The following is a 26,419-nucleotide window of genomic DNA, read 5'->3' on the forward strand; positions in this document are numbered from 1 at the left end:
AAGCCAACAACCTGTGGAGTGTTGCCAAGACCGTAGGGGTGCTGGAGAAAAGAGCCAGAAACAAGAGCTAGAGGAGGGCATGATTATCCCCATGAGATCTGCAGAAACTCCACAGGGCATGATGGTTGCATACAGCTGAATATTTTTGTTTGGATTTTAAAGGAAAGGGTAAGAGAAGGCTTGCGACCTGAGGACATATTTGGTTATAACCAGAGGCTGGTGATCACTCATTTTGAGGACCTAGTTTTAATGTCTTGCAGATATGGTCTCTAAAGATATAGAGGGTATCAACCCTAAGAAAGTATAGCCTGAAGGAAATGTTAGAAAGTAAAAGGCTTGCTTTCTCCTCTTTGTTTTCTGGCTTTCAACAGAAGGTCAGGTGCAGCATATCATCCTTCACCAGCAAGAAAATCTGAGACAATTTCCTAAGGACAGGCCTCTGGCAGGATGTTCCTGGAGCTTAGTTTACTATTCCAACCACAGATCAATGTGTTTTAGACATTCCTTCTGATCCAAGGGGCACCACTTTTGGGTCAAGACAAGATTGCAGGCTAATTCATTAGGATATCAGAGAGACAATGGACAAAATTCAAGAAAACACACAGCAGATAACTTTGCATCCTGTCCTCTGCTAGAACTTTCAGGGGAGTCCTTGGGAAATTTAGAGGGCTCACTCTAAAACTTTGAGGAATGAGGGGCTGAAAACTGAAAATGAATTATTTAAAATATCCTCTTTGTAACTCACAGACTTTAATGTGCACATATCAGGATACATTCCTCCTAGCTTACATATCACCTAGCTAAGGTAGACCCTTCTTTGGCATTTCTAGAGGATGTAGGAATGAGACATGTTTGGGGCTCCAAAGGCTATCAGACAGCAGAAACAGTGCCCAAGAAGCCCTCGAGCTACTAAAGGATGGCTGGGTATGAAATGAGGTGAATCTCCTCCCTCGAACATTATTTATTTAGATATTAAGAGGCTATCTCCAGTGGTGGCTCAGGGCACACAATCTATAGCATAGATTGTAAGTATAAGTGTCTTCTCTGATGTGGATTTAGTACCTTTAAAGGACATAAGTCCTAGGTGGCTGACCCCTGCCAGCAGTTACCTTACTATAGGATGGGCTTCTATCGGGTTGTGAGAACCTTCTCAAGGCATCAGTCTCAGCTTTTCTAGATCCCTTACCTGCCCCCAAGTCTACAAAGGATGGTGACCTTCAAGAATTGATGGAAGTGTTCTTGGGGCACCTGGGTGGCTCAGTTGATTGTCTGACTTTGGCTCAGGTCATGATCTTGTGGTATGTGGGCTTGAGCCCTGCCTTGGGCTCTGTGCTGACAACTCAGAGCCTGGAGCCTACTTTGGATTCTGTGTCTCCCTCTCTCTTTCTGCACCTTCCCAGCTCATGCTCTGTATCTCTCTCTCTCAAAAATAAACATTAAAATTTTTTTTAAAGAATTGATGGAAGTATTCTTTAAACCATATACATCTACCATATCTACAAAATAGTTTCTTTCTGTTGGTAAGTAATCTATCTTAGATCTCCAAGAAATTGGGTTGGGTATGTAAGACAGGTGTCAGAGGCACACTTAGGGACTGTTTCTTTGAGGAAAAGATTTTTGATACCCAGTTTGTCAATTTTTATTCAACTTGTCTGAAAGGATATTGTCAACTTCCCTCATGAAATTTCTCTTGTAGAGTTCCCCATTTAACCCATTGCCACTCTTGTTCTCCCTTTTGTTCAGCCCAAGCCCTAGAGGCATCGACCACTTATTTTTCTTATTTCTACCTCTATGTATTTCACATCCATCCATTGTTTGCAATTTTCATTATTATCAGTTGAACCCATATTCTCATTGGTGTCCCTTGAATGAACTGTTTGCTTGACAGACTGATTCATTCACTCATTCATTCTACACCCATTTTCTAAGTGCCTCTTTTGTGTTGGGCACAAGATAGAATTCCTGCCTTCAGGAATTTCACCACCAAGTGGATGAAACAGACACGTAGACATTTCAAACAAGTGCAAAGCAAAACCAGAAGTGTTAGAAATGTATATACACACTCAGGGCACCTGATGGCTCAGTCGGTTAAGCGTCCAACTCTTGCTTTTGGCTCTGGTCATGATCTTGCAGTTTGTGAGTTCAAGCCCGACACTGGGCTCTGTGCTGACAGTGCAGAGCCTGCTTGGGATTCTCTGTCTCCTGCTCTCTGTCCCTCCCCAACTTGCTCTCTATCTCTCTCTCAAAACAAATAAATAAATAAACATTAAAAAAAAAGAATACACAATCATACACAAGCACACGGGAGAAGGAACAATGACCCTGGGCTTTGGCGACAGTCCCTTGCTTGTCCCTCTTCCAGGGGTGGGTGCCTACTCTTCTCTGTCCTACTCACTGAAGCCAGGTTAATTTCCCAAAGCAGTGTTGCCAGGCCAATATTCCTAACAGGGATTCATCTAGCACCTGCAGGACTTCCTCACACACACATGGACTGATTATCAAAGGCACCTGCCTGTGTCTTTTTGCTGTGGCTCTAATTGTTAGAAAGTCTTTGGAATATATCACCTAACTACTTTGTTGTTAGAGAAGTCTGGCTAATGGAATTTTATTATGTTGGCCCATTGCCAAGTTCTTAACAGATACTATGGTGTAAAGGGGCAAAGGTGGGAAGAAAGAACTTGTTGAAAGAGAGTTAGAAGAAGGAAATGTAAGAAAGCTGAACACAAATGTTAGCTACTTTACGACTGTCTTACGGACCAGTCCTTTTTAGTTATGGTGACTTTGATTATCAGCGTTTGCACCATGTTCATAAAAAAAAAAAAAAAAAGATACATGGTTTGATAAGAGTATCTTTTGATTCACAAATATAAATTATATGAAATTAATCATCTTCAGTTATGCATTTCAAATGTTTTTTTAACTAAAAGAATATCCGCTCATGAAACTAATGAGCAACAATCTCGACGTGTGGGCACTTTAAATATACATATGCCTCTGAATTTGAGATAGATTTTTAAAGATCTATTTTGGTCACTGTTAAAGTAAAGCAGGGCAAAGTAATTCTTTCCAACAGTAATAACCACCTCTTAGTTGTTCCAGGAATGACTATGCTCTGTGGATTTCTCAAATGGAATTTTCTTTGTACTAGGCAAATATTGAGACAACATTTAAGTTGGCTCGAGTCTGTCTATATTGACTTCAGGAAGCAGCAAATATCATGGGACAATACAAGGGTGAGAGAGGGAATCTTGCAGTCATTACCACCAAGGCAAGATGAAGCATACATTCACAGAAAGTTGACCATAAGGACTTTTTCTCACTAATATAGTATAAAAGCACAGACTAAGTCCTATTAAGTTTGGGAGAGTTTAATAGATATAAACAAAATGAGACTTTTGCATGCAGAAATATGGCTCCATCTACAATTTTCTAAACTGCTTTGATCTTTGTATAAAATCCTATTTGAATCATTTAATGTATTATCACAAGGCACATGGCATACATCCTACCTTAATGTGACACCATATATGTCCTTATGGCTAGCTGTGCTCCCTGAATCCTTTTATGAGGATGTTATTGAGAATTTAAGCAGATCCTAAACTAGGACACCAGATTCATGTGCAATAAAATATACTGTTAGTCTCATGATTTAAAAATGGAAGATTATATAAATGCGTATTTCTGGATATATAGCTGGCCTAATGTGTATGATATTACATTTGTATTTAACAAATACAAAGTCCAGTTGAATTAATGAGGGCCTAATGGGAGAATGAAGGAGAGAAAAAGCCGAATCAAATAAAGAACTCATCAATAATAGACGAGTATAGACACCCCTCATTCAACTAATGTTCCATTCAAGTGACTTTCCTTGATTAGTGAGGCTAGCATCTTTACGTATCATTTAGAAAATCTTCCTACATACTTAAATGGAGTGTGTTAATTAAACTTTTCTGTAGCAAACTTCAGTCAGGTTGTTTGGACTGCTTTTATTAGTTTTATATGAGCCTAACCAAATTGAATAGACTTTATTTTAATTTATACTTTAAATGCCTTCTTCATTCAATAAAAAAAGTGAAATTTCCCTTAGGTGGGAGAAAAAGGATGATTTTTGCCATAGTTTCAATGTAGCATATGCCACAATTATCATCAAGATGTTGTTCAATATGTGGAGAAGGTGATTAAGAAAACATGTTCTGTGACACAGAAAAGAAAATGAAATTTAACTTCCTGCCGGATATGTTAACCAATGGAAAACATGAGGAAAACAATGTTCTTCTGTAGGGTATTTATGTATTTGTCCTGGTTTGTGTTCTTTATCTGTAAACTTATAAGAACAGATACTACACTTGATCTTAGTCAAAAGGCCGAGAAGTGATTGTGTTCTTTATCTCTAAACTGTTCACTCTGTTTTGGTGAAGATTAGCTCTTCTTGTAATGTTTTCTAATTTTCTAAGTTACTCTTTCTAACGTTTCTAAGTTACTCTTGTAAAATAAACGAAACTTGGAAGCACAACTCCAAAATCAAGATATACTGTTTAATTACAGGGTGATGTTCTTACTACACTTCCCCTATGACTTACCCTAATTTAATAGGTCTCTTCAACATTATACGTGGTACAAGTGGAATGGCAGGTGACATATTTTGTGACTAAACAGTTACTGTAGACAATATTATACAGATAACAAGACACATGCACACAGGTTGCATATGGCTTTATGACTTCAGCAATTCTACTAGGTTTTCAATGAAAAGGAGTATATTTTCTCTGTTTCCTAGAATCTCATGTCATTCCTCTCCAGAACCTCTTCCTTTGAAGAGAGCCATGTAGACTGGGGACACATGGTGACTAAATCCTTGTGCTGAGAACACACGTGCCATTACCAGTTACTTATTACCCACTACATGTCATCTATTCATCCACCCATCTACCTACCTACCCACCTACCAATCTATGTGTTTGTGTCTGCAAACGTGCTATAGTTTTTACTGACTCAATAGGTGAATATATGCAAGCTTATCCATACCTTCTTCACCAAATATTTATTGACCATGTTGTGCCAGATACTGTGCTTTTTATTTCGTTTCTCCCTAAAAAAATGCAGATTAGAAAATATTTTAGTTACCCATAATAATTGGGAAATATTAGGTAAAAAGTACAGAATAGAAGTAGTAAAAAGAAAACTAAGCTCTGGCCTTAGCCCTGCCACTACCCACTTCTTGGGACTTTGGACATTTCCCTCTGACTGTGTTGGTCTTAACTTTTTCATTTGTATAATGAAGGAACAGGACCAGACAATCTTTAAAAAATCTCCCTGAGTACAAAATGTCAGAGTTCCAAATATGGAAGTATTTTATACTTTATAACGTTGAAAACGGGCTAAAATAGTGCTTCTCCCAGAAGAACAACGACATTGATCTTATTTAGGTTACAAGCATTCCAATGTGAGAAAAAGGCAAATATCGTGCTTCTAACCCCTGCTTAAGAATCTGAGCCCAGGCAAAAAGAAATTGGGCATTCACAGAACTGTTGAACAAAACAAGTATGAATGACTGTAAACATTTCATAAATTTCACGTGCCATAAAATATAACAGTCAAATCAGTACCCCTTGTCTATAGTTGCTCGATAAGTGGAGGATGAGGATAGAAACAAGATTTCCCAGCCTATTGCTTCAGGGTATTTGAACATCCTCCAGGGGCCAAGCATCAGTGTCCCCTGTAGTTGGGCCAATTGGAACTAACATCTGACCATCAGGGTCTTCTCTTAATCCAGATATCAAACACAAAAGGAAGTGGCCTTTAGGAGAATATTTACAAATGGAGAAAGTTTGGGCTGTTACCAGTTTGGGCCAGTAGATACAAAGAAAATAAGTGGTGTGAATCTGTCAACATGCAACATTTCTCTGATTTGTGACACCGGCTTTCCCATTTCTTTCTTTTATTATTTTTTTTGAAGAGTATGCACCAACTGAAAATAGTCATTTTTAAAATGACAAAAAAAAAAAAAAAAAAAAAGAGGACAAACAGTTTCTAAGTCAGTGCTGGAATATAATATATACATGAATCTTTGGCTGGGCCAAAAAACTTGGCAAGTCTTCAACATTTTGGTTAGCATTTGGTTGACTTAAAAAGTTATATGGTTAATTCATATAAATTATATAAAAATGAAGATAAATAAATATGTAAGCAAAATTAAAGGATACTATAATCCTACCATCCAGACATAAGCAGTTGACATCTTGTATAGTCTTCTAGTCTTCTGCAATGTATACACACATTATACACATTATGTCTGTATTTATATTCATCTATAAATCCATGCCATCCTGCAGGCATATCTAGGTGTCCAAAGAGCTCTGGAGATGACGATGTTGGCACACCTGTGTGTGTGTACATCTGTGTCCTAAGGCACCCCATTTCGGAAGCTTTGCTCTACACTCTCCATAAATTTGACATTGTCTGAAACCAGCATTGTCAGCACTGCAGCGAAGCAGTAGCTTGATTTCTTGGAAAGCACCCACGATTATTATATCTGCCCCTCACTTCAAAAGAGCTGGCACAAGTCCAGTTAGCATAAATTTGGCTAAATTCTACACCAGTGTTGGAGAGCACAGAATTCTTTACTGTCCAAGTCCCACTTTTAGAATAAAGCCATTGTTGAGGCACCTGGGTGGCTCAGTCAGTTAAGCGTCCGACTTCAGCTCAGGTCATGATCTCGCGCTCCGTGAGTTCGAGCCCCACGTTGGGTTCTGTGCTGACAGCTTGGAGCCTGGAGCCTGCTTCTAATTCTGTGTCTTCCTCTCTCTCTGCCCCTTCCCTGCTGATGCTCTGTCTCTCCCACTCTCAAAAAATGAATAAATGTTAAAAAAATTTTTTTTAAATAAAGCCATTGTGACTGTGTCCTTACTGACATGTCTCTCCTCTCCCTCCTCTGGACATTACACCAGGGTGGACGGGCCCAAATCTGTGTCCTGAGATGGGCATGGAGGAATGGTGTGCTGAGTCCTGAGCACAGAGGGAGGCAAGCAGGTACTATAGGTAGTACCCGTGCACTTCAGTTCCTGAAGCATGACTGACCTCATGCCAGGCACCATGCATGAGCACAAGATGAGGCTTTCGCCCTCAATGTACAAAGCTGGTTTGAAGCAGACACATATATTGTTAGAATCAACATGGGAAGTACAAGCTGCTGCTGTCACTGGTTTATGTTTCCTCAAGTTCCTTTAGGGTAGGGACACATCTATTCAGTCTATGTTGTCTCTTCTCAATGGGAAGCACAGTTTGGGGCACAAAGAAGGTGCTGGAACACTTGGCTGGTAGACTTAGTATTGAGCTGCAGTGGTAGATGTGATAAACTTCCTGCCCAGTTATAGTCTCCATAGGTCTTTAGTTATGCTAATTACCCATGTTTTGCCCTAACTGGCTAGGGATTCTGTATGTCACAGCGGGAGGGCACAGAGGGTGCATTCATGGCAGTGGCTTGTGTCATCCCATTACTATCACCATGCAAAGGTGTTTCTACTCCAAAGGCAAAACACGGTGTTGCCAAATTCCAAAAACAGAAAGGAACACATGTCGTCAGTGGCAACCAAACTTCGTTTCTGTCATGAATCACTGTGGCCTCATTCTGACAGGTCCAGTTGCAACCTAGCCCTGGATCACACCAAGTAGTGACTCAGCTACATTGAGACTTCAGATGCTATTTTTAAGGAGGGGGGGGTAGGGGAGGTACAGAGAAGCTATGTTATGTTTTCCTGAATTTTAATAGCCTAAACTAAATCTTCAGGAAAAGTTAACTGCCCCCCAAATTATGTAACTTACACAGTTTACTTTTTATATCATAGTTTGCCCATTGAAGTCACAAATCATTCTCATGACCAAAATTGATCTGATCAAAATGGAAGAGGGAAGTTTTCAGAAGAGTCTGGGTCCAAGGAAAGCAACTGTGGTGCACAGTGGAAAGAACGCCAGCCTGAGAATCAGAAAGCCTGGCCTTGGTACGCTTAATAGTGACATTTGGAGTGACCGGTTAGTGAGGCTGGGCCAGGTGTGCTGGGGGGAGTCTTGGGGACTGCGGGTGTGGGTGAGTGTGGTCTGCCCTGCTGGCTTTGTACTTTGGATCTGGTGAAGGAGACTGTCCTGACCCCAGTGAACCTGCCTGAGACTCCACATACTTCGATGCTGTCTTTGTGCTCTTATCTTCCCACTGAAGGGGCTCTGCTGTTTCCTAACTCTCACATAGCCACCTACTGACTCCTGTGTTCATCCACTCATCCTTCTCTGGAGTTTCTCCAAATGCCACCTTCTCTTGAGTGATCAGAACAGCACACATGTTTCCAAAGTAGATACATGATATTTTTGTTGAAAACTAGGACAGTGTTTTCCTCAAATCCTCATTCCTCACGATGATTGGAATTTTGTTTCCTCTCCTGGCACCGTCCCTATCTTCAGGGGAACAGCCCACCTACAGCGAGTCTTAACTTTAATTCTTGGACAAAAGTGGAAGGCTCATAGGTGTTCACCTCTCCACACTCGTGTGGTTTCTCCTGTGCATGTCCCCTCACCACCGTTGGTAGAGTAAGCCATCTAGCTTTGGAGATCTCTCGTGACACAAATTCTACTCTAAAAAGTGTTCCTTTGATGGAAACATTTTTAAAAGGTAAATGACCCTCTGTAGACATGTTTTTGGTTCTTTGAGGAAGTCCTTCTTTTCTATTTTTTTCCAGAGTAAACACTTTTTTAGGTTGGAAGGCCTAGGGAGAAATAATAACCAAACTGGCCCTATGACTCTGAGAGGAAGTGGTTAATGAAAGGAGGGGGCTAATAATCTACAGAGAAATCTGTTATCACAATGATGCTGGATATAAGGGTTCTTTCTGGAACTTCAGGAAGTTCTGAATAGAAACAGAGAACTGCACAGAACCCCAGTTTAATGCTGAGATTTCCTGTTGCCACACCACACAATTCAATGCCTGAACAGCTCATTAACCAACCACTTTGAGCAACAAAGCCGTCCAACTCTGGGGACAGGAAGAGCGGAGACAGAGTGGGAGTAGCTCCTACGTCATGTTCTGAAAGCTCAGTCGTGGAGCCTCATTTTTTCTTTCTGAGGAACTCATGGACGCTGAAACTTCCTCCTCCTCAGCTGTTGGCCAGCAGCAGGCCCTAAATTAGTTAAATTTAACTATAATAAACATGCTGCAAATGAATTATATTTAACTCTAACAGCCACCTCAGGGTTTGTCTCGAGATGGAATAATTTTAGCTTATGCCACCATACGTCCCCTAACTAAGGCAGAAAGTAATTACCTAAGCATTTACCATAACAAGTTCACTGACACTCACTATTTATTATAGTGTGTGAACATTCGAGTCTTTTGTATAGTCAGGCATAGACTGTAGGCTGCTGAATGTGTAGTCTCGGATGGACGCAATAGGGACACCAAAAATAAAAATGTTTCAGGCAAATATAAATCCGGTAGAACCACCTAACTTCATCTTCATTAACAATTAGTAATAATTTTGGAGAGTCCCAGTTGAAACTTTTATATTGTCAGTAGAACAGGGCCGGCTAAGAAATTGAACACTGTAGGTCAGATGATAAGCTTTTTGAGAGAAAAGATACATGGAAACACTTATAAAGTGTATTTATTTAAAAACAACAACAACAACATAAAATTGGGCTTCAGTGCTATGCATGCTAATGAGAAATCATGTTTATCTATCCATTAAAGCAGGATCTTACTCAGTAGCATTTGGTTAGGGGAACAGTCTGTGTTTCTCAAAGTACCTACAAGTAATAACAACTTAAACTGCCATTCCTCATAAAATATTCTGATATTCTATACTTCATTTGTTCTGAATAATCTCCCCATTTGAAAAATTCTCACTTATTCACTCAACCCTTGTGCATTTATTATGCATCAGTTGTGGGCTGAGTACTATAAATGTAAAGAACAATAAGACTTGGTCTCTGCTTTCTAGAAGCTAAGAGCTGAGTAGGAGACACAGCCCTGTAAACAGATGACTTCCTGCAGTGTGATATCTGCAATGATTAGTGAGGTATACTGCCTGTTCAATGAAAGTTAATTTGTTTGGTATTGATTTATGGGATTCAAGAAGGAGAACCTAACTATGACTTGACGAATAGCCAAACTGCCTCGGGCTGGCCCTGGCCACTGCATACCCTTTGTATACATGTGCCTTTAGGGCAGAATCACCCATATTTAAGTGCATATGTCATTAACATGCTACATTTAATTGGTATATGTGATCTGTGAAGCTTCATGTTTTCACTTCTTGCCTTAAAGAGGCTTACAAGAGAAAATATATGATAAAAAACGTTTAGATATGAATGAAAATGAAGAATAAATATGAGGGGTGGTATGTTACTGACGCCTTTTCTTTTCTTTTTTTTTTTTTAATATATGAAATTTATTGTCAAATTGGTTTCCATACAACACCCAGTGCTCATCCCAAAAGGTGCCCTCCTCAATACCCATCACCCACCCTCCCCTCCCTCCCACCCCCCATCAACCCTCAGTTTGTTCTCAGTTTTTAACAGTCTCTTATGCTTTGGCTCTCTCCCACTCTAACCTCTTTTTTTTTTTTTTTTCCTTCCCCTCCCCCATGGGTTTCTGTTAAGTTTCTCAGGATCCACATAAGAGTGAAACCATATGGTATCTGTCTTTCTCTGTATGGCTTATTTCACTTAGCATCACACTCTCCAGTTCCATCCACGTTGCTACAAAAGGCCATATTTCATTCTTTCTCATTGCCACGTAGTATTCCACTGACGCCTTTTCAAGCCAGACTCATTTCAGCCCACTCCCTCCCTGTTCCCCTCCAGAGGCCATGAGCCATATGAGCAAATACAAAGAGAGACCTGCAGGTGTGGGTTGAGAATGAGGTACAAGGGTGCTTTGGCCAACTCAGACCCTCTTGTCCTTCACCAGCTCTGGACTGGGGTGCTGGGTGTTGTTGAAGCTGACAAGGTGCTAGCCCAGCATCCCCTCTGTTAGGCTGCCTTCTCAGCTGATTCTCTCAAGAGCCCACAGGGGGCAGGAGAGGCTCATAGGGCAGGTTTCAGCAAGTCCAGACTTGTGGCTGAAATCCATCTAGTGGCACCTCTCTCCTGACAGAACAGTGTGGGGAGGGGAAATTTCAGGAAGAGTAGGCCTGCAGAGATCAGGAAAGAGGGCAATGCAAACAGCAAGCTCTGAAGGCTTCTGCGTGGAGCCGGATGACCTTCACCCCCAGCCCTGAGCCTCTTCCCCACCAGAGTGAAAGGGAAAGTGGTGAGTAACATAATTCTTAAGATTAAATTTACCTGCACCTTAAGGCAAGCCAGGTTTTTCTTGGCAGTTAACTCTTAAGACATTTCTCACAGAAGGTTTTATAGAGGGGGTGCTGAAGGATAATAATGGATAAGATCCTCAGCAATCTTCCTGTTGGACATTCGGTAACACATTGCATATGGCTGTTTCTTACAGGACCTGATGATGAACGCCGAGTACAAGCTGCTCAAGCTTCTCTCCGTGAAGGCCCGAATAACAATGTGGACATGGTGTTATAAAATGATTCCCACAGCAGGATGGGAATTAACATTTGTTTGTTTCAGGTATGCGCTAGGTACTCCAGATTTATTATTTAAACACAACTCTCTTGAAAACACTACCCAGTAAGTATTACTATCCTCATTTTTACAAGTGAGCATACGGAGACCCAAAGAAGTAACTTGATCAAGGCATACAGCAACCAAAAGGTAAAACCAGGATTCCAGCTTGGATATGTCTTCAAAGCCACACCTTTTTGCTTCAGCTGTTTCTAAATAATATTCTTTATTATAATATTCTTTATATTTATATAAATATATATATTTATAATATTCTTTTTGAAATATTTGCCTGAATCAAGCTGTAAAAACCACCTAAAAATCAATTCATTTAGTTAGGTTTTAGGGGTTCTTTTCCCACTGATTTCTCTGATGATCTGACCAAAATGATCAATTGGCTGGCTATTTCACTGTCATACAGACATTTGGGCAAGTCAGTCCCACACTTAAACTGGTGCAATATCATTTATATTTGCTGTCGCTGTCCAGCAGTACAAGAGCAAACATAAATATTTGCTAATGTGGCTGTGTATAAAAGACAAATAAAACTCACATTATATACAAGTCACCCCCATTTATAAGTAAAATTCAACATAACTGAAGCTACTGAACCCTAAATCATCCCTTGGGGGAAAAAGCCATATTTTAAAACCTCTCATCTGTTTTCAGACCAACTATTTATTGTCAGCGTACAGAGACTTCTGAAGGAGTCGAGCTGAGGAACAGCTGAGAGAAACTCTCTGATGACGGGCATGAAAGCAGTGTGTGCCAGGAAACAATAAAGCAGGGGGTTGGAGACAAAACTCAGCAGCTCAGGAAGCACACACACCACAGGCATAATTTCTCATCAATGTCAGAAAGTGCTTCTTTTGCTCTAAGAGGTGGTCACCAGCAGCCAACACAGTTTAAGAAGAGAGAGCATCTGTCTTCATCAACCCACTCAAGGTGTGTTTACCTACTGGAAACTCAGAGAAAAAGAAATGTAAACTAACTAAATGTGCTTGATGTTTTCACCTCTCTTTGCTCTGTCTCCATTTCTCCATTTGCAAACTAAGAGCTTTGAACAGAGCTAAGGGCTCATCTGGGTCTGACATTCTATAATTCTATGAATTCAGCCACTGGCTCTATGACTGGTATTGATTTTTTTTTTAAGGGGCTATCTTTAATATCAAATGATACTTCTTTTTTCTCCCCAGATTTTGGTTTTGTTGGTCATGATCTTAATCACATTTTGATCATTTTGTCTATTTTTGTATCTCTAGTGTCTAGCACTGCATATGCACGGTACATGGCAAATCTTCATCATGCACTAAATATTGATTAAATTTTTGTCTCTCCTTTCAACTGGCAAGCCTCTTGGAGCTCCCGGTACTGAACAGGAGAAGACTCAATACGGTTCTTGCACAATGAGGCTGGCTGCCCTCTTGTTATCAAGAGTCACTCATGGAGCATCTAGATTGGCACCTCTTCCAACTCAAAGCACATTCTGGGACCTGCAGTGGCTGTTAATCAGCAAGTGTTTACTGAGCTTGCTTTAATGTGCTTTGCTCCCTCTCTCTCTAAAAAAAAAAAAAAAAAAAAAAAAAAATGGTGCCCCTTACTTCTGTTTCTTTTAGGTAAGAAATAAATATTCTAAGTTAGTTGAGGGAGTTGGATTTTTCTTTGTATAGTTCACCACTCCTATTTCAGGGCATTACACATAGGAGGAACTCAATATTTTGGGGTTAACAGAGTTCAGTGATTTAATAAACACCATAGTCTTTTCAAGCACAGTACCCTAGATCTTCTATGGCTAGGAACCCTCCTTTCCTACTTCGGGATCCTACCGTGGGGCTAGATGCACCTCCCCTCTTTAGGTCTCTTCAATGTCAATGCCTCTACAATTATAGCCACCTCTTTTCCCTCATGATACTCTTGCCAGATCACCAACTCGTTCTATTCAGAAGAGTGCAACTGCCGTAGAGAGAAAGCAGGAGGCTCTCACCTTCTGCTGCGATGTCACCTTGTAGCTGGCTTGTGGCTAGCTTTTGGTTTACCCACTTGAATTCTGCCAGGGTCTGTTTTGTGAAAGAATTAAAAAGGCAATACTACGTAGTTAAACTTCAAAGGAAATAGTTAAAAGAAAGAAGCACAATTTCCATTATCTTTCCAAATGGCTAAATGCATTTCAGCCCCTTATGTTTCCAAAAACTGTTTATAATGTACTTTTCTCTATTCTAGGTCACTGAAATGCCTGCCCTGGGCTATGTGTTTCTGGCTCAGACATCCTCATATGAGGGGAAAATGAATACAATAGAAACATAAAGCATACAGTCTTATTATCAAGCAGATAGAAACCACCTCATATACACACACTCATGCCTCTGTGTCTCCTTGACATTCTCATCTCAAATCCCTCAGGAGTGTGTGAGTACTAAATCTCCAAGAAATTCTTTCTGTTTTGAAGACAAGCTGCATTATGGCCTGCATTATGCCTGTCTAGTCAGCATTCTCTGCGCATTCTCAAAGCTGTGCCCCATGGGCTCAAGAAACACAGTAGACCGCCAGCCCTAGCATTGTCCCTAGAGTGGGCCTAAGGAACATGGCCTCCTACCCACCTGCTGCATCTCCTCCATTGCCATCAGCCAGCTGAGGTTTCAGGCTTTAGGGATATTAGAGGGTCCCCAAAGAAAGCCACCAGTCAGCACCTTGGCCAGCTGAGCCTCAGTTTAGGCTCTGTCAGGACAATAGTCTTATGTGACCACCCAGATTCTGCTTAACAAATACTCCATTGTTAGAAAGCTCTTTGTATGAGCTGAGGTCAACCTCTTATAATTTTCTCCTACTGGTCTTAGTCCTGCGCCTGAAAGAGTATATTCCATTTTCATCATGAAATTGTCTCTTTAAAACAACATAAAGTAAACAAAAAGCCAGCATTATTGGGTATGGAGGAATAGAGAAAACTAGGTGAAGAGGACTGGATCAAACTGATAAAGAGAAGCTTCTGTGTGATGAAGAAGCAGTGAAAACAGGACCCTTCCAATCTCTTCTTTGTCCAACTGCCTTTGAACTATGAGGGGACAGACCCAGAGAAATCGCTGGAGAGCAATAGTTATAAAATTTGACAAGTACGTAATAAGTGCCTACTCTGAGGAAGGTCTCATGTGAGTGCTAGGTGAAGAGATGAGGTTCCTGTCCTCAATATCTCATGTTCTACCATGAGAAATAGACAAATCCAGATCTAAACACAATACAATGTCCATTATTCAAAACATTTACAGTCATGGAGTTATGGGTTACTTTGTGCTTTTGAGATGACACTTTATGAATTAATTATTCATCTAAAATAGAAGTCGAGGAAATCAAAGGAAGTCAATTTTGGGATATGGATATACCAGGGAAATCACTGATGCAAGACCAAGGAGAGATATGTAGACTCTCTTGGTCATGAATCCATGCCCAGGACTTGGGGGTTGATTTCCTGGGTGGGAGGTGATGCCCTTCCCTAACATGGCCCTAATGGCAATGCCAGCTGTCTTGAGGGCCAGGCCAGCTCAGAGGACATTTTCTAAGTGGGATTGAGTTGAAGGGGTCTACTTGGCTCTTAGCCACTCAGATATCTTTGATTTCTGGCCCTTTCTCTCCTCTTCTAGTGCAGGAGAGTTTCTATCTTCAGCATAAAATTAGCATAGAGATGAAGCCATTTCAGGGGATATATAGTGAATTGACACAGCAGACATTACGTTTTTCATTTCTAAAATGAAAAAGTTACCTTTTTTCTTTAAAATCCCAAGACTGCCACTTAATTTGTGTTAGCCTGCACTTCCACTGTTGCTCTGTCAACAGTGGAGCAGTGCTGAGGAAGGCTGAAGAAGGTGGAGGAAGATAGCAGCTGTGGGCTGTGAACAGAGTCATCTATCCATGGGGACACCTAAGCACCTGCAGGGCATGGCACTGGGCAGCTGTGGACAGTCCATCCTTGGAGCCTCTAGTAGACACACTGATAACGGCCCAGGAGCGAACAATAGTGCTGACCAAATCTTGTCTCAAGATATATAGGGCAGAACCTGGTCCAAATTCACTCCTGTCTGTCTCTGACTTCCCTCACATCATTTCAAAGGCTTCTTCACTCTCCTTCCTCTTCCTACTGGAAAAAAAGATTCTGAGTAGCTAGGCTGGGACAAATGACAAATTTGCCATGGAACTGGCCCCACCTCTTCTTCCTCACCAACTTTTGTCTTTTTTTAGGTTTTCTCACGACCCTCCTCTCCTCTCTTTTAAGCTCTTAAGTTCTTTCCACTTTTTCATTAGTGGATTGCTTCTGATCTCATCGGAAAACATTCTCTGAATCATTAACAATATAAGATGCTATGGAAAGCTGTCTGCTGGTGGCCCCAAAGGCAATCTCTCTTCAATGTCACTGTCAGAGCCTTTCAATTAAGGGAGCACAGAGTGGCTCTGAATAACACTGGATCTTTACAGCAAATGATTCCATCCAAACAGATTTAGGAAGACTGTTTTCTGGGAAGTTCAATCATCTGATTCCACGGCTAAATAGTCTAAAAGAGCTAAAAAATAATGTTATTTATGTGCACCAAGCTGGAGGAAGGTATTCTGTGTCTCTGAGAGTCATGCTGTTCCTCCTGGGTGGGTGGGGTGGGGGTAGTGTTTTTAATGCAAAGGGAATAAATACTGCTTATTGCATATATGGAAAATGATAAATCAACATTCATATAATATAAAATCTTATTACTATAGATCATATGAATTTAGACACTGTGAAAAACTGGACATACAATAACCTACTTTTAAAGTTGCATGTGATGAAGACGAGGTGTCTCCTAAATGAAACCTCCAACAAAAGGAGGCAGGAAGACAGACTTCTGAAGCCCATTCTAGTATCTAAAATAGCTAGACTCTGTTAAGTGCTTAGTATGTGCCAGCTATTGTTCTAAGAGTTTTATATTAACTCTTTTTTTCTTTTTTAAAAAAATGTTTATTTATTTTTGAGAAAGAGAGAGAGACAGAACATGAGTGGGGGAGGGGCAGAGAGAGAGGGAGACACAGAATCCGAAGCAGGCTCCAGGCTCTGAGCTGTCAGCACAGAGCCCGACACAGGCCTCAAACTCATGAACTGCGAGATCACAACCTGAGCCAAAGTCGGATGCTTAACTGACTGGGCCACCCAGGTGCCCTGTGAGTTAACTCTTTCAATGGTTAGAATAATCATATGAGATTAGGTAGTATTAGGTCTAGTTTATACAGAAGGAAAAAGGGGCACAAAGAAGTTCTAACCTGTCCAAGGTCACACATGGCCGGCAAATGGCAGGTCCGGCATTCAAACCCAGGCAGCCTTCCCCGAGCACCTTCCCTTTTGACCAGTGCTATTATACATTGCTAGCTTCTCATGAAAGAACCTGAAAAATAGCTAGTTAGCATCATTTTCTTAGATACTTATAATTTTGGTTAATTACTGATAGTATTATGCGGTCTTTACACACATTTCAACTAATCTAGGTAACACTTGTTCCTGAATTAGTTGAAATGGCAAATGCCAGAAATGGGAATGGCCTCAGTAGACAATACTTCTCTCTCTGACTACATCCTGAGAGGAATCCTGGGAGGCTCCTTCTGCACACAAGGGGTTACATGAAGCTTTGGAAGCTGGCAGTATGGGTAACGACTTCCACATTGCTGTTGGAGCAAGTGTAACATATAGCACAGAGGTGTTACGACAATGATTGTCATATTTCATAAATTACATTCTGCTATTCACAGGGAAGTCCCTGCAAAACTAAAGCAATAATATGCATACAGAACAGCAGTAATAATATTGTAAGCAATGCATTGTAAGGATGGGGACATATAACAAATGAAAAATACAGTCTGTAATAAAAGAGCTGAGAGAAGAAACGAATACTGTGAAAAAAACATGTTGTGAATTTAAAAACATGTTGAGACAGAATAACTCATGGTAAGAAGTTAATAAAAAATTACAGTGGCCTGGATCCATGTCAAAGATAAGCCCAAGTAGAAAATCTAAGCAAAACAATAAAAACATTTTTCCTTTTTTTTTTTTTTTTTCAATGTAAAATATCTTTTTGTCCAGTTGAACACAGTAACTTCTGGAGAGATTAGTTCAATAAAAGGTTTCCCAATGAAGGAAGGAGGCTGGTGTGCTTTGGCAGTATGAGACCCCCAGAAAGGATCTGTGCCTAAGTCGAACCACAGGGGGACAGCCTCATCCTCATTCACAGCACCCACCACACAAAGGCCTGGCTTCTCTGCTCAGCCTGCTTCCCCACTCCATCATACTATTTCAAATGTTCTCCATTATCCTCAAACCACCCTGACCTGACCTCTCCCTCATTCATCCTCAAGAAAGCCCTCCCATGTACTTCACAGAGCAGAGAGAAGCCACTCAGGTGGGGGCTCCATCAATTTCCAGTCGCTGAACTGAGAAACCTATAGTTATCTGTCTCTCCATTCTGAGGTCAATGCTATTCACCTCCTTCAGCTTTGGGTACCATGATGTCCCGTCTTCTTTCAAGAACAATGCACCACTGGGTATGCCCTCTCTCCCTCACTCATGTAGTCAATCTCTCCTTCTCTACTGGATCCTTTTATTGACTTTTTAATAGACTTTATTTCTTAGAGGAATTTTGGGTTCACAGCAAAAATGGGAAGTAGGCACAGACATTTCCCATATACCTCCCTCCTACACACATGCATAGCCTCCCTCATTATCAACATCTCCTGCCAAAGGGGATTTGTTACAACTTGGTGAACGTACACAGACACATAATCATCACCTACATCCATACTTTACATTGGGGTTCATCCTTGGTGTTTTTTGTTGACTTGGAAATACACAGAAGTCTACTACTTTTTTTATAAAACTTTCCTTGACTCGCACATCCCCTCCAACTACCACTTGGTCTCTCTCCTTCCCTTGAGTTGTCTCTCCTCACTGTCTCTATTTCCTCCCACTTTTTTCTCAATCCACTTTAAACCTCACCTCTGCCTCCCCAAAATGCTCATTTCTCAATAAGGTCGCCAATGACTCTTATGTAGCCTAAATAACAATGGCTCTTTGTTAGTCATTAACAAAGTCATTACTTTTGTGATGTGCTGTGTGATATGTTGGCTACACTTAGTGTCTTGAAGTATGCATATTCCTTGGATTCTATAACTCCCACACCCTGGCTCTCTCTCACTTATCCAGCTCTGCCTATTCCATGCTGGTTTATTATCCTTTCCCTGGTCACTAAATGCCTGAGTTCCTCAAGACTCACCCCAAATCCCTTGGTTCTCATTCCATTCTTCTAGTTGATCTTCTCCATACCCTCAGTTTCAAATATATCCTAAATGAAGATTACCCACAAATGTATATTCTAGTCCCCATATCTCCCGTAAGCCCCAGACTATTTTGAATTGCCTGTGCAACATGTTTACCTCAGCATCTCAGGTAAGCCTCAAGGTCAATGTGTTCAAACCTAAATCTCAACTACCTATGTCCTTTTTATCAATAAATGGCAACACCATCCATCCAGTTCCACAAGTCAGACACTTGGGGTCATCCATCATCACCTCATAGTCAAATAAGTAGCAAGTTCTGGAAATTTTAGTATTTATTAATGTTAGTATCTGTTCACTTCCCTCATCACCTTGGCCATAACCTCAGCCCTGGCTACCATTATCTCCAGTGTAGCTATTGCAATAGCCATCTCTTGGCCCTGTAGCCCCACTTTCCCCTTCCAATCTATTCTCCACAAAACAGCCAAAATACGTCTTTTTGGAAACCAAATCTAGTCATGCAACATGCTTTGCTTAAGCATTTTGGGGGCTTCCTATTGCTATTGATAAAATAAGATGTCCTTACCCAGCCTATAAGGCCCAGCATGGTCAGGCCTTGCCCACCTCTTCAGCCTGGTCGCCACATTCTCCCTTTTGTTCACCTACATTGGCCTTCTTACTGGGTCCACCATGCATCAAGTTTTTCCTGCCAGATCCTTGTTTGTGCTTCCTCAGCTTTGAATGTTCATCTCTCTCCCACCTTGCACTCAACCTTGATTCCAGTGTTCAGCTATTCTTAAAACACCACGTTAATAACTTAACCCAGTTGTCATTTCACATTTATATTGATTAAATTTAGTTTTTCCATCTAGTCTAGACTATAAGCTCTTTTCAAATAGAGCCGTGTCTGTCTTTGCTTTCCACTGTAACTACACACAGCGTAACTACACACAGCGGACATTCAGTTGAACAAACAAATGAATGAATGGACTAATGAATGAAGGTGGTAACCAGACTGTGATAGAGAGAGTGCAGGATTGGTAAATGGCTTCTCTTTGTAGAGTGGGGTAAAGGAAGGTGGCTGCTCCAGTCTGGAGCGAGAGTGAGGTCTACCAGCAAGGCCTCTTTCAGAAACAACACATTCTGGCCATGTTTACCATGCCTCCCTTAAGAGAAAGGAAAGGGAAAGAGGGAGAGGAGGGAAGATAGTAAAGCAAGATTTCCAACCTCCTTTAAAATGTAAATGCCCCTGAGAAGGTACATTTTAAAGTTCATTCCATTAACTAACACATGAAATATCTGTGAAAGCCTTAGGAGGATTTAGCAACACTGAAACCGTATTCAATGCACCTTGTCATTTATATTACAGTTCTTTTTAACACATCTTTGTACTATGTTCTCTATATGCCTATCTCCTTCAACTGGACTATAAATTACTTGAAGCCAAGGACTGTGATTTTCTTTCCCTGCTATGTAGCATTGAAGCGACACTGGTGTCTGGCATAGCTTGGGCACTCATGAGTGTTTTTTGGTGAAGGTCAGATAGAAAAACAAGGAATTGGATAAATGTAAAGGTAGGCATAAAAAACAAAGCTGCCTAGTTTACCATTGTGCAGATGGACTAAAACGGTATATACCAAATAATTATATCACCCTGATACAGGGCACTCTAGTGTAGGGGAATGAGCAACGGGCTGGAAATCAGAAGACAATTCTGTAATTATCTATTCACCTCATTGTCACCTCTTTAAACTGTGACTTCCTTAAGAGATGGCAGGCTTTTTTTTTTTTTTTTTTTTTTTTTGTCTTTGCGCGGGGTAAATGTGATTCTCTTCTCAATCCCTTTAATATAGTTACCAAATGAATCAAAATCTAGTTGTAGCTCTTGAACTGACTAGCAGGTTAGTGTTGTCTAGAAGTCTTGTTTCTCTGGGTAAGAATCCTGATGGTAAAGTGATACAGTAGGACAATATGCTCTCCAAGATCTTTCTCTCAGGTCTAACATTTGATGAATATATAATTAAACATCTGAACAAGGAGAGAAAAGCTGGGGACAGCCAAGGAGGAAGTAATTGTGTGAATTCCAATAAGTCAAATGGGACTTTAAGAAATCTTCCATAATGTTCATCCTAACAGGTATTGCTAACAAGGATCACGATAAAGGAGCAACTAGTATAATATTGGCAATTTGCATAAAAGTCTCTTAATATATTGCAAAACGCTATGGGGAACAATTATAAAACAGGGGTGAACGTCGGTGCCAGGGAACCTGGTAGTTCAGGAAGACAGTAATTCAAATAAAAAAATGACCCAGTCTGAAATATGATATGAGCTTATATAAACTATTTTTACCAGCAGCATCTATGGAAAGGATGATTAAGTAATTTGACATGAATTTGAAATTATCTAATAACTTGGTTTTACCTTGGAGGAGAAAATGCTTAGTTTCTCCTAAAATTCATCTCCCTGAAGATTTCTGACAAACATGCCAGTCATATATTTTGCTAACAATGTATCTACCTCCTTCTGGAAAAATCAGTTCATTAATGGAAAATTCTTGGCAACTTCCCTCCAGTTTATACAATGTAAATGCCACCATGGCTACGACAATAATGTGCTGTGCAACATGGATTTCTCAAGGAAGCAAGTGTACAAGTAGATAATTACTTATAGTTAAATGTGGTTAAACAACAGTCTCAGACCCCAGAAGGATACATCTGCATAGCTCAACATTCACTTCCTTGAAGCATCTATGTGTTTTTTCTTGGTCTCAGTAACGTGCTGTACAAAGTGTATTTCTTAAGGAAGCAAGTGTACAAGTAGATAATTACTTATAGTTAAATGTGGTTAAACAACAGCCTGAGACCCCAGAAGGATACATCTGCACAGCTCAACATTCACTTCCTTGAAGCATCTACAGTTTTTTCTTGGTCTTAACAATTGGGGATGAAAATCTTTCAAAAATGTGTTGTTTCCAAACTCTGCAGAGTAATAACCATAATAACTTAGTAGTAACCACCAATGTTTATTGAGTACTTACTTTGTGCCAGACAGTCCTCAGTGCCTTTATATGCTCATTTATATAATCCTCAAAGCAACTCTGAGGAAGGCACTATTTCTTATAATTCCCCATCTCACGGATGTGGACATTGAGGCACAGAGAAGTTAAATAACTTGCCTAAGGCAACATGGTAAGTAAGTGGTGAAGCCAGTATTTGAACCCAAGTAAGCAGCCTGCCTCAAAGCCCACACTCTTAACGACAATGTGATACCAGGCCTTTATAAACTACTGGCCATAATATAATGTAAACTTCTAGTGAAAACAGAGTTACAATTTTGAACATCAATTTTTGAAAATGACTCTGTGTTCCCTTTCCGTATTCTCTGCTTTTAAAAACCATTAATGCAATTCAGGCTTCATGCAGCTAAATGCATAGAAATCCCAGTGCAGCACTAATAACCAAAACCCCTTTGAAGCCAGAACCTCATGCACAAGGGCAAAGGACTCCAGAACCAGTTTTACTGTTGCCACCTTCCCGCATCTTAACGGTAAAAACCTGAGTGTCCCAAATTAAGCGGACTTCAGTGATCTGACAGGAGGGCACATATTTAAGTGATTTCCCACATCTGGTGTTCCATGTCATTTCCTCTGCTAAGCTTGATTGGACAATCTGATCAGTGCAGCAAAGTGGAAGAGACGCCTTCACTGCACCAAGTGATCCTGAATCTGAGCTTGGCCAGAAAGATTTAAGCTCTGAGGCCCCCATTTAGATAAGTCTTCTCCCTAAAAAGGTATAGGAGTCAGGCTTCTAAGCTGAGGCAGAGCTGGTAGCTGAACAATAATAAAGGGCACTTCCTCTTATGGGGGGAAATATACACCCATAAAAAGAGGGCTAGGGGATAAAAGCTGAAAGGAAATTTCAAGGCTTTTACGTATTATTATACATTTTTCTACATTATTATATACATAATAAATGTATACACACCTATACATATAATGCATGTAATATACATATACCCACAATGTATAATGTGCATGCATTATATGTTATACGTATTACATAGTAAGATGTGAAATGTGTAACATTTTGGTGCCTGTAGTGTATTGATAGAATATTACAGTATCTGTCAAAGCCAGTCAGGTGACACTTGCTGGTTGATCAAGATGCACAGAATATGGGTAACCATTCACAGGTTTTCCATTCTCACTAGGAAACACCACATGGATGCTTAAAACGGCTGTACCAGAGAACAAATTTAAGGACAAACATGCTATTGGCCTAGGCTTTGTTTCAAAGTGTCACTCACTTCTCTGGCAGGTGGGCAAGGATTAGAATGACAGAGGAGACTGCTCAAGCATCTCATTCACTCAGCTTATCTCCTCCTATTCAATGATGGGCAAAAGAATGGTCCCCCACAGATGTCTGCATCCTCATCCCTAGAACGTGGGAGAGGAGACTTTGCAATTGGGATTCAGTTAAGGATTGTGAGATGGGGGATGTCAATTATTTGGGTGGGCTCAAGGTGATCACAAGAATCCTAACGGAGGGAGGGAGGAGGGTCAGAGTGTGAGGAGATGAGATGCAAGAGGTAGAAGTCAGGGTTACGTGAGGAAGGGGCCACAGACCAAGGAAAGCAGGCTACCTTTAAAAGCCAGGAAAGGTAGGGGACTTTTCTATATTAGAGCCTCCAGCAGAAGGAAATAGCCCCTGGCAATGCCTTGACTTCAGCCCAGTTCTGATTTCAGACCTTGCTTGACCTGCATAGCTGTAAGGTAGTAATAAATCTGTATTGTCTTAAGCCACTGAGTTTGTGGTAATTGGTTAGTGCAGTAATAAGAAAGTAATACAGCTACTACAGAGTGAAAGGAGGGATTCCGGGCACAAAAATAAATGAGAAGAATCATTTGAAAGGAATATTACAGAAACGGTAAGGAAACAGGGCTTTCTCAGATCACACAGCAGAAACTCAAACTTTACTAGGCTTAAGGAAGAAAAATTTGGCTAGAAAGACATAGTGAGAGAAAAGCATGGAATTTGAAGGATAGGTGCCTGAGTAGACCCACTGCCTGGACTCAAGCACTGTGGAGAAGGAGGCTTCCAACATACTGAGTAGTGTAGGGAACATGTAAATCTGTTCTCCACAATCTTTCTAATGGCTGGGTTCCACCCTCAGGAGCTTCAGATATTTAGGTCTTAAAAGACTTCTGGTCTTATGATTTTCCTCACCAAACCTTCAGTTACTCCTAAGGGGAAAGGCACTATCCCAACCCCAGGGGCAACTAATGCAGTCCAAGCCATTATTCACAAAGATGTATCGGTCTGACAACATCTTTCTTTGAAGGATAAATATTTTAAATAGCAACTCCAGGAAAACATTTTAAAATTCTGATTTAATCTTCCTGAAATTATCAGCTAACACTGCAGAGAAGGATTGAGAAAGGGCTGGCTGACCTATGATCTACCAAGAGGAAACACTTGGACGTGGCAGAGGTTCAGGAAAGGTTGTGATGACCCATCAGAGATCCTTCCCCTCCCATGTCCCAGCTGGGCTGGGGCAGCTCTGCTTTTTCAGTGAGCCTGCTCCTGCCTCTCCCAGAAAGCCTGAGGACCCTAAGTGGACTCTGATTCCATGGCCAAAGGGCCATCGATGGGCATTGCTCATTCTGTTAGTGATGTCATCGATGCTACCCAAGAGCCTAGGGCACCATTGACACTGTACTTACATATGGCACCCAGGTCAGGCACACCTGAGACCACCAAGAACTGCCCAGCCCTGCTGAAGGCTAATGTCACATGTAACAGGAAACTTCTGAATGGTCACCGAACACAAGTTTGAGTCAGAGCAGAGGAGATGCAAGCTATCCTTTGCAAATTTTTGCCCAAGTAGCTGCTGTGATGGAAGGCGTTCCAGCTGGGCTATGTGCTCAATGAAGGGGGCTTTGTTTTGTTCACTGATACATCCTCAGTGCCCAGAGAGCCACCTGACACAGGGCAGGCACTCACCTTTGTGGAATGAGCAAATGAATGAATGAAAAGAGGCTGGGATGTGTTTTTTTAGAATTACAATATGACAAATCCTTCAGACTTAACTCACTGGAGCTCTTCCTGGTACCTGAAATGAGATCTGTGCCCCTTTGAGCCCCCACAAGAGGGCTCTCATACGTTCTTCTCCTCAGACTTGTGCTGTTGTCACTAAGTTCTTCCGAGTTTCCTCTCCAAAAGAAACTGAAAACGGCTAAGGGTTGAGCCTGCCTTATCCATCATTGTATCTGCTGCAGCCAGTCCAATGCCTTCCATGAAGTAGGTGCCCAGTAAATGCCAAGAGATGTGAATCAGTACAGCATCTTTTCTTCACTTTTCCTGGAGAGAGGGTCACTTGGATCACAGTAGATTGTAGTAAATCAATACACTCTTTTTTTTCCCAAGCTCATAATTACCATATAAAAGAAAGAACTAATGTAAAATAAGAAGGGATCCTCCAATAAGAAGATCCAGATTTATCAATATCTGAGGTTTTGCCAGAAGTGATAAGCATTTTTAAGTCAATTTCTCAATACAAAAACCTTGATATTAATATAGATATATATACATATACATAGGACTAGATTTACTAATAGGCTTTCCCTATCTTTGAAGTAAGAGGAGATAAAAATAAAATGCAGATTGCATTGAACAAATAGCATATGGCATGCTTTATAAATATATACGTTTTTGTCTCTGTCTCCCTCACACACACAAACCCCAAACTCTGTCTTTCAAGATACTGGCCCCTTGCCCTACTTTGAGGTACCTAAACAGAAAGATTTGGGATCTCTGATGCTATCATTTCCTTACAGGCCGTCTGGGGGGAGGCTTGTCTGTTACCACTGGTCAGGAAATGCACCGGATGCTTGTTCCTCAGAACACCGTGAGATACTTTTGAAGCTCCTTCCCATCAAAGCTGGAGGGTTCTCTAACCACATTAGCTACACCTTAGGTCTCACCATTTGCTGTGCCTGGAGCCAGGTACCCAACAGGGGCTGCAGATGCTAATAAGCGCTGATCAAAAGACTCTGTCAATAGAATTCCCTACTTTTCTCTTCTTCGGTGAACATTAGTGACTGAAAAATGAAAGGGCCGAAGGGTAGCTGTGCCATGGAAAGTGGTCAGGCAGCACAAACACATGCCAGTCTTTTGATTTCTACATGTGATGGGAAATTGGTGCTTTGAAAGAAAGAGGGAGGACAATTAATATTTATCGGCTTTGTAGGAAGATAAAGCAGATTTATTCTTGAACAGTCCTGCCAATTATTCCTCGATAAAAATGAAAACTAAATTTTAGAAAAGTTATATTTGCACATATTTGGAGAGCCGAATCATTCTAAGGGCTTATTCCCAAAGACTGCAGCCCCCAGCCCAATCCTGCCATAGTCAGCTTCCCAGTGGCAACCTGCGTTCACCTCTTCCAGGGGATGCGCTTGGTATTTCTCTCTGGATCTTTAAATAACAGACTGTTATTGCTATGTCTTGTTGGGAGTTTTGTTTG

At 40.9% G+C, this 26,419-nt stretch overlaps 1 protein-coding gene and 1 non-coding gene across 22 annotated transcripts in view; both read right to left on the reverse strand.

The window, feature by feature from the left end:
• The window catches only part of FARS2 (phenylalanyl-tRNA synthetase 2, mitochondrial), a 538,971-nt gene that overhangs the window by 90,370 nt on the left and 422,182 nt on the right, over window positions 1-26,419 (reverse strand). The window contains exons 12-13 of one of the 21 annotated variants that reach the window (XM_042938010.1): window positions 13,602-13,674; window positions 12,200-12,575 (exon numbers count right to left, since the gene is read on the reverse strand). The exons of 18 other annotated variants lie outside the window; for them this stretch is intronic. In XM_042938010.1, coding sequence (XP_042793944.1) covers window positions 12,523-12,575; window positions 13,602-13,674 — 126 coding nt within the window. In that variant the 3' untranslated portion in view covers window positions 12,200-12,522. Of the gene's footprint in view, window positions 1-4,783; window positions 5,093-12,199; window positions 12,576-13,273; window positions 13,675-26,419 lie in introns of those variants that run through there. 2 more of the 21 variants (XM_042938013.1, XM_042938008.1) reach the window with 2 other exon arrangements.
• Window positions 4,189-4,379, reverse strand: LOC122220887. The gene has a single exon (XR_006203046.1). It is a non-coding gene; the product is annotated as a U2 spliceosomal RNA (small nuclear RNA).

The sequence above is a fragment of the Panthera leo genome, chromosome B2, assembly GCF_018350215.1.
Source record: "Panthera leo isolate Ple1 chromosome B2, P.leo_Ple1_pat1.1, whole genome shotgun sequence".
Classification (NCBI taxonomy): Eukaryota; Metazoa; Chordata; class Mammalia; order Carnivora; family Felidae; genus Panthera; species Panthera leo.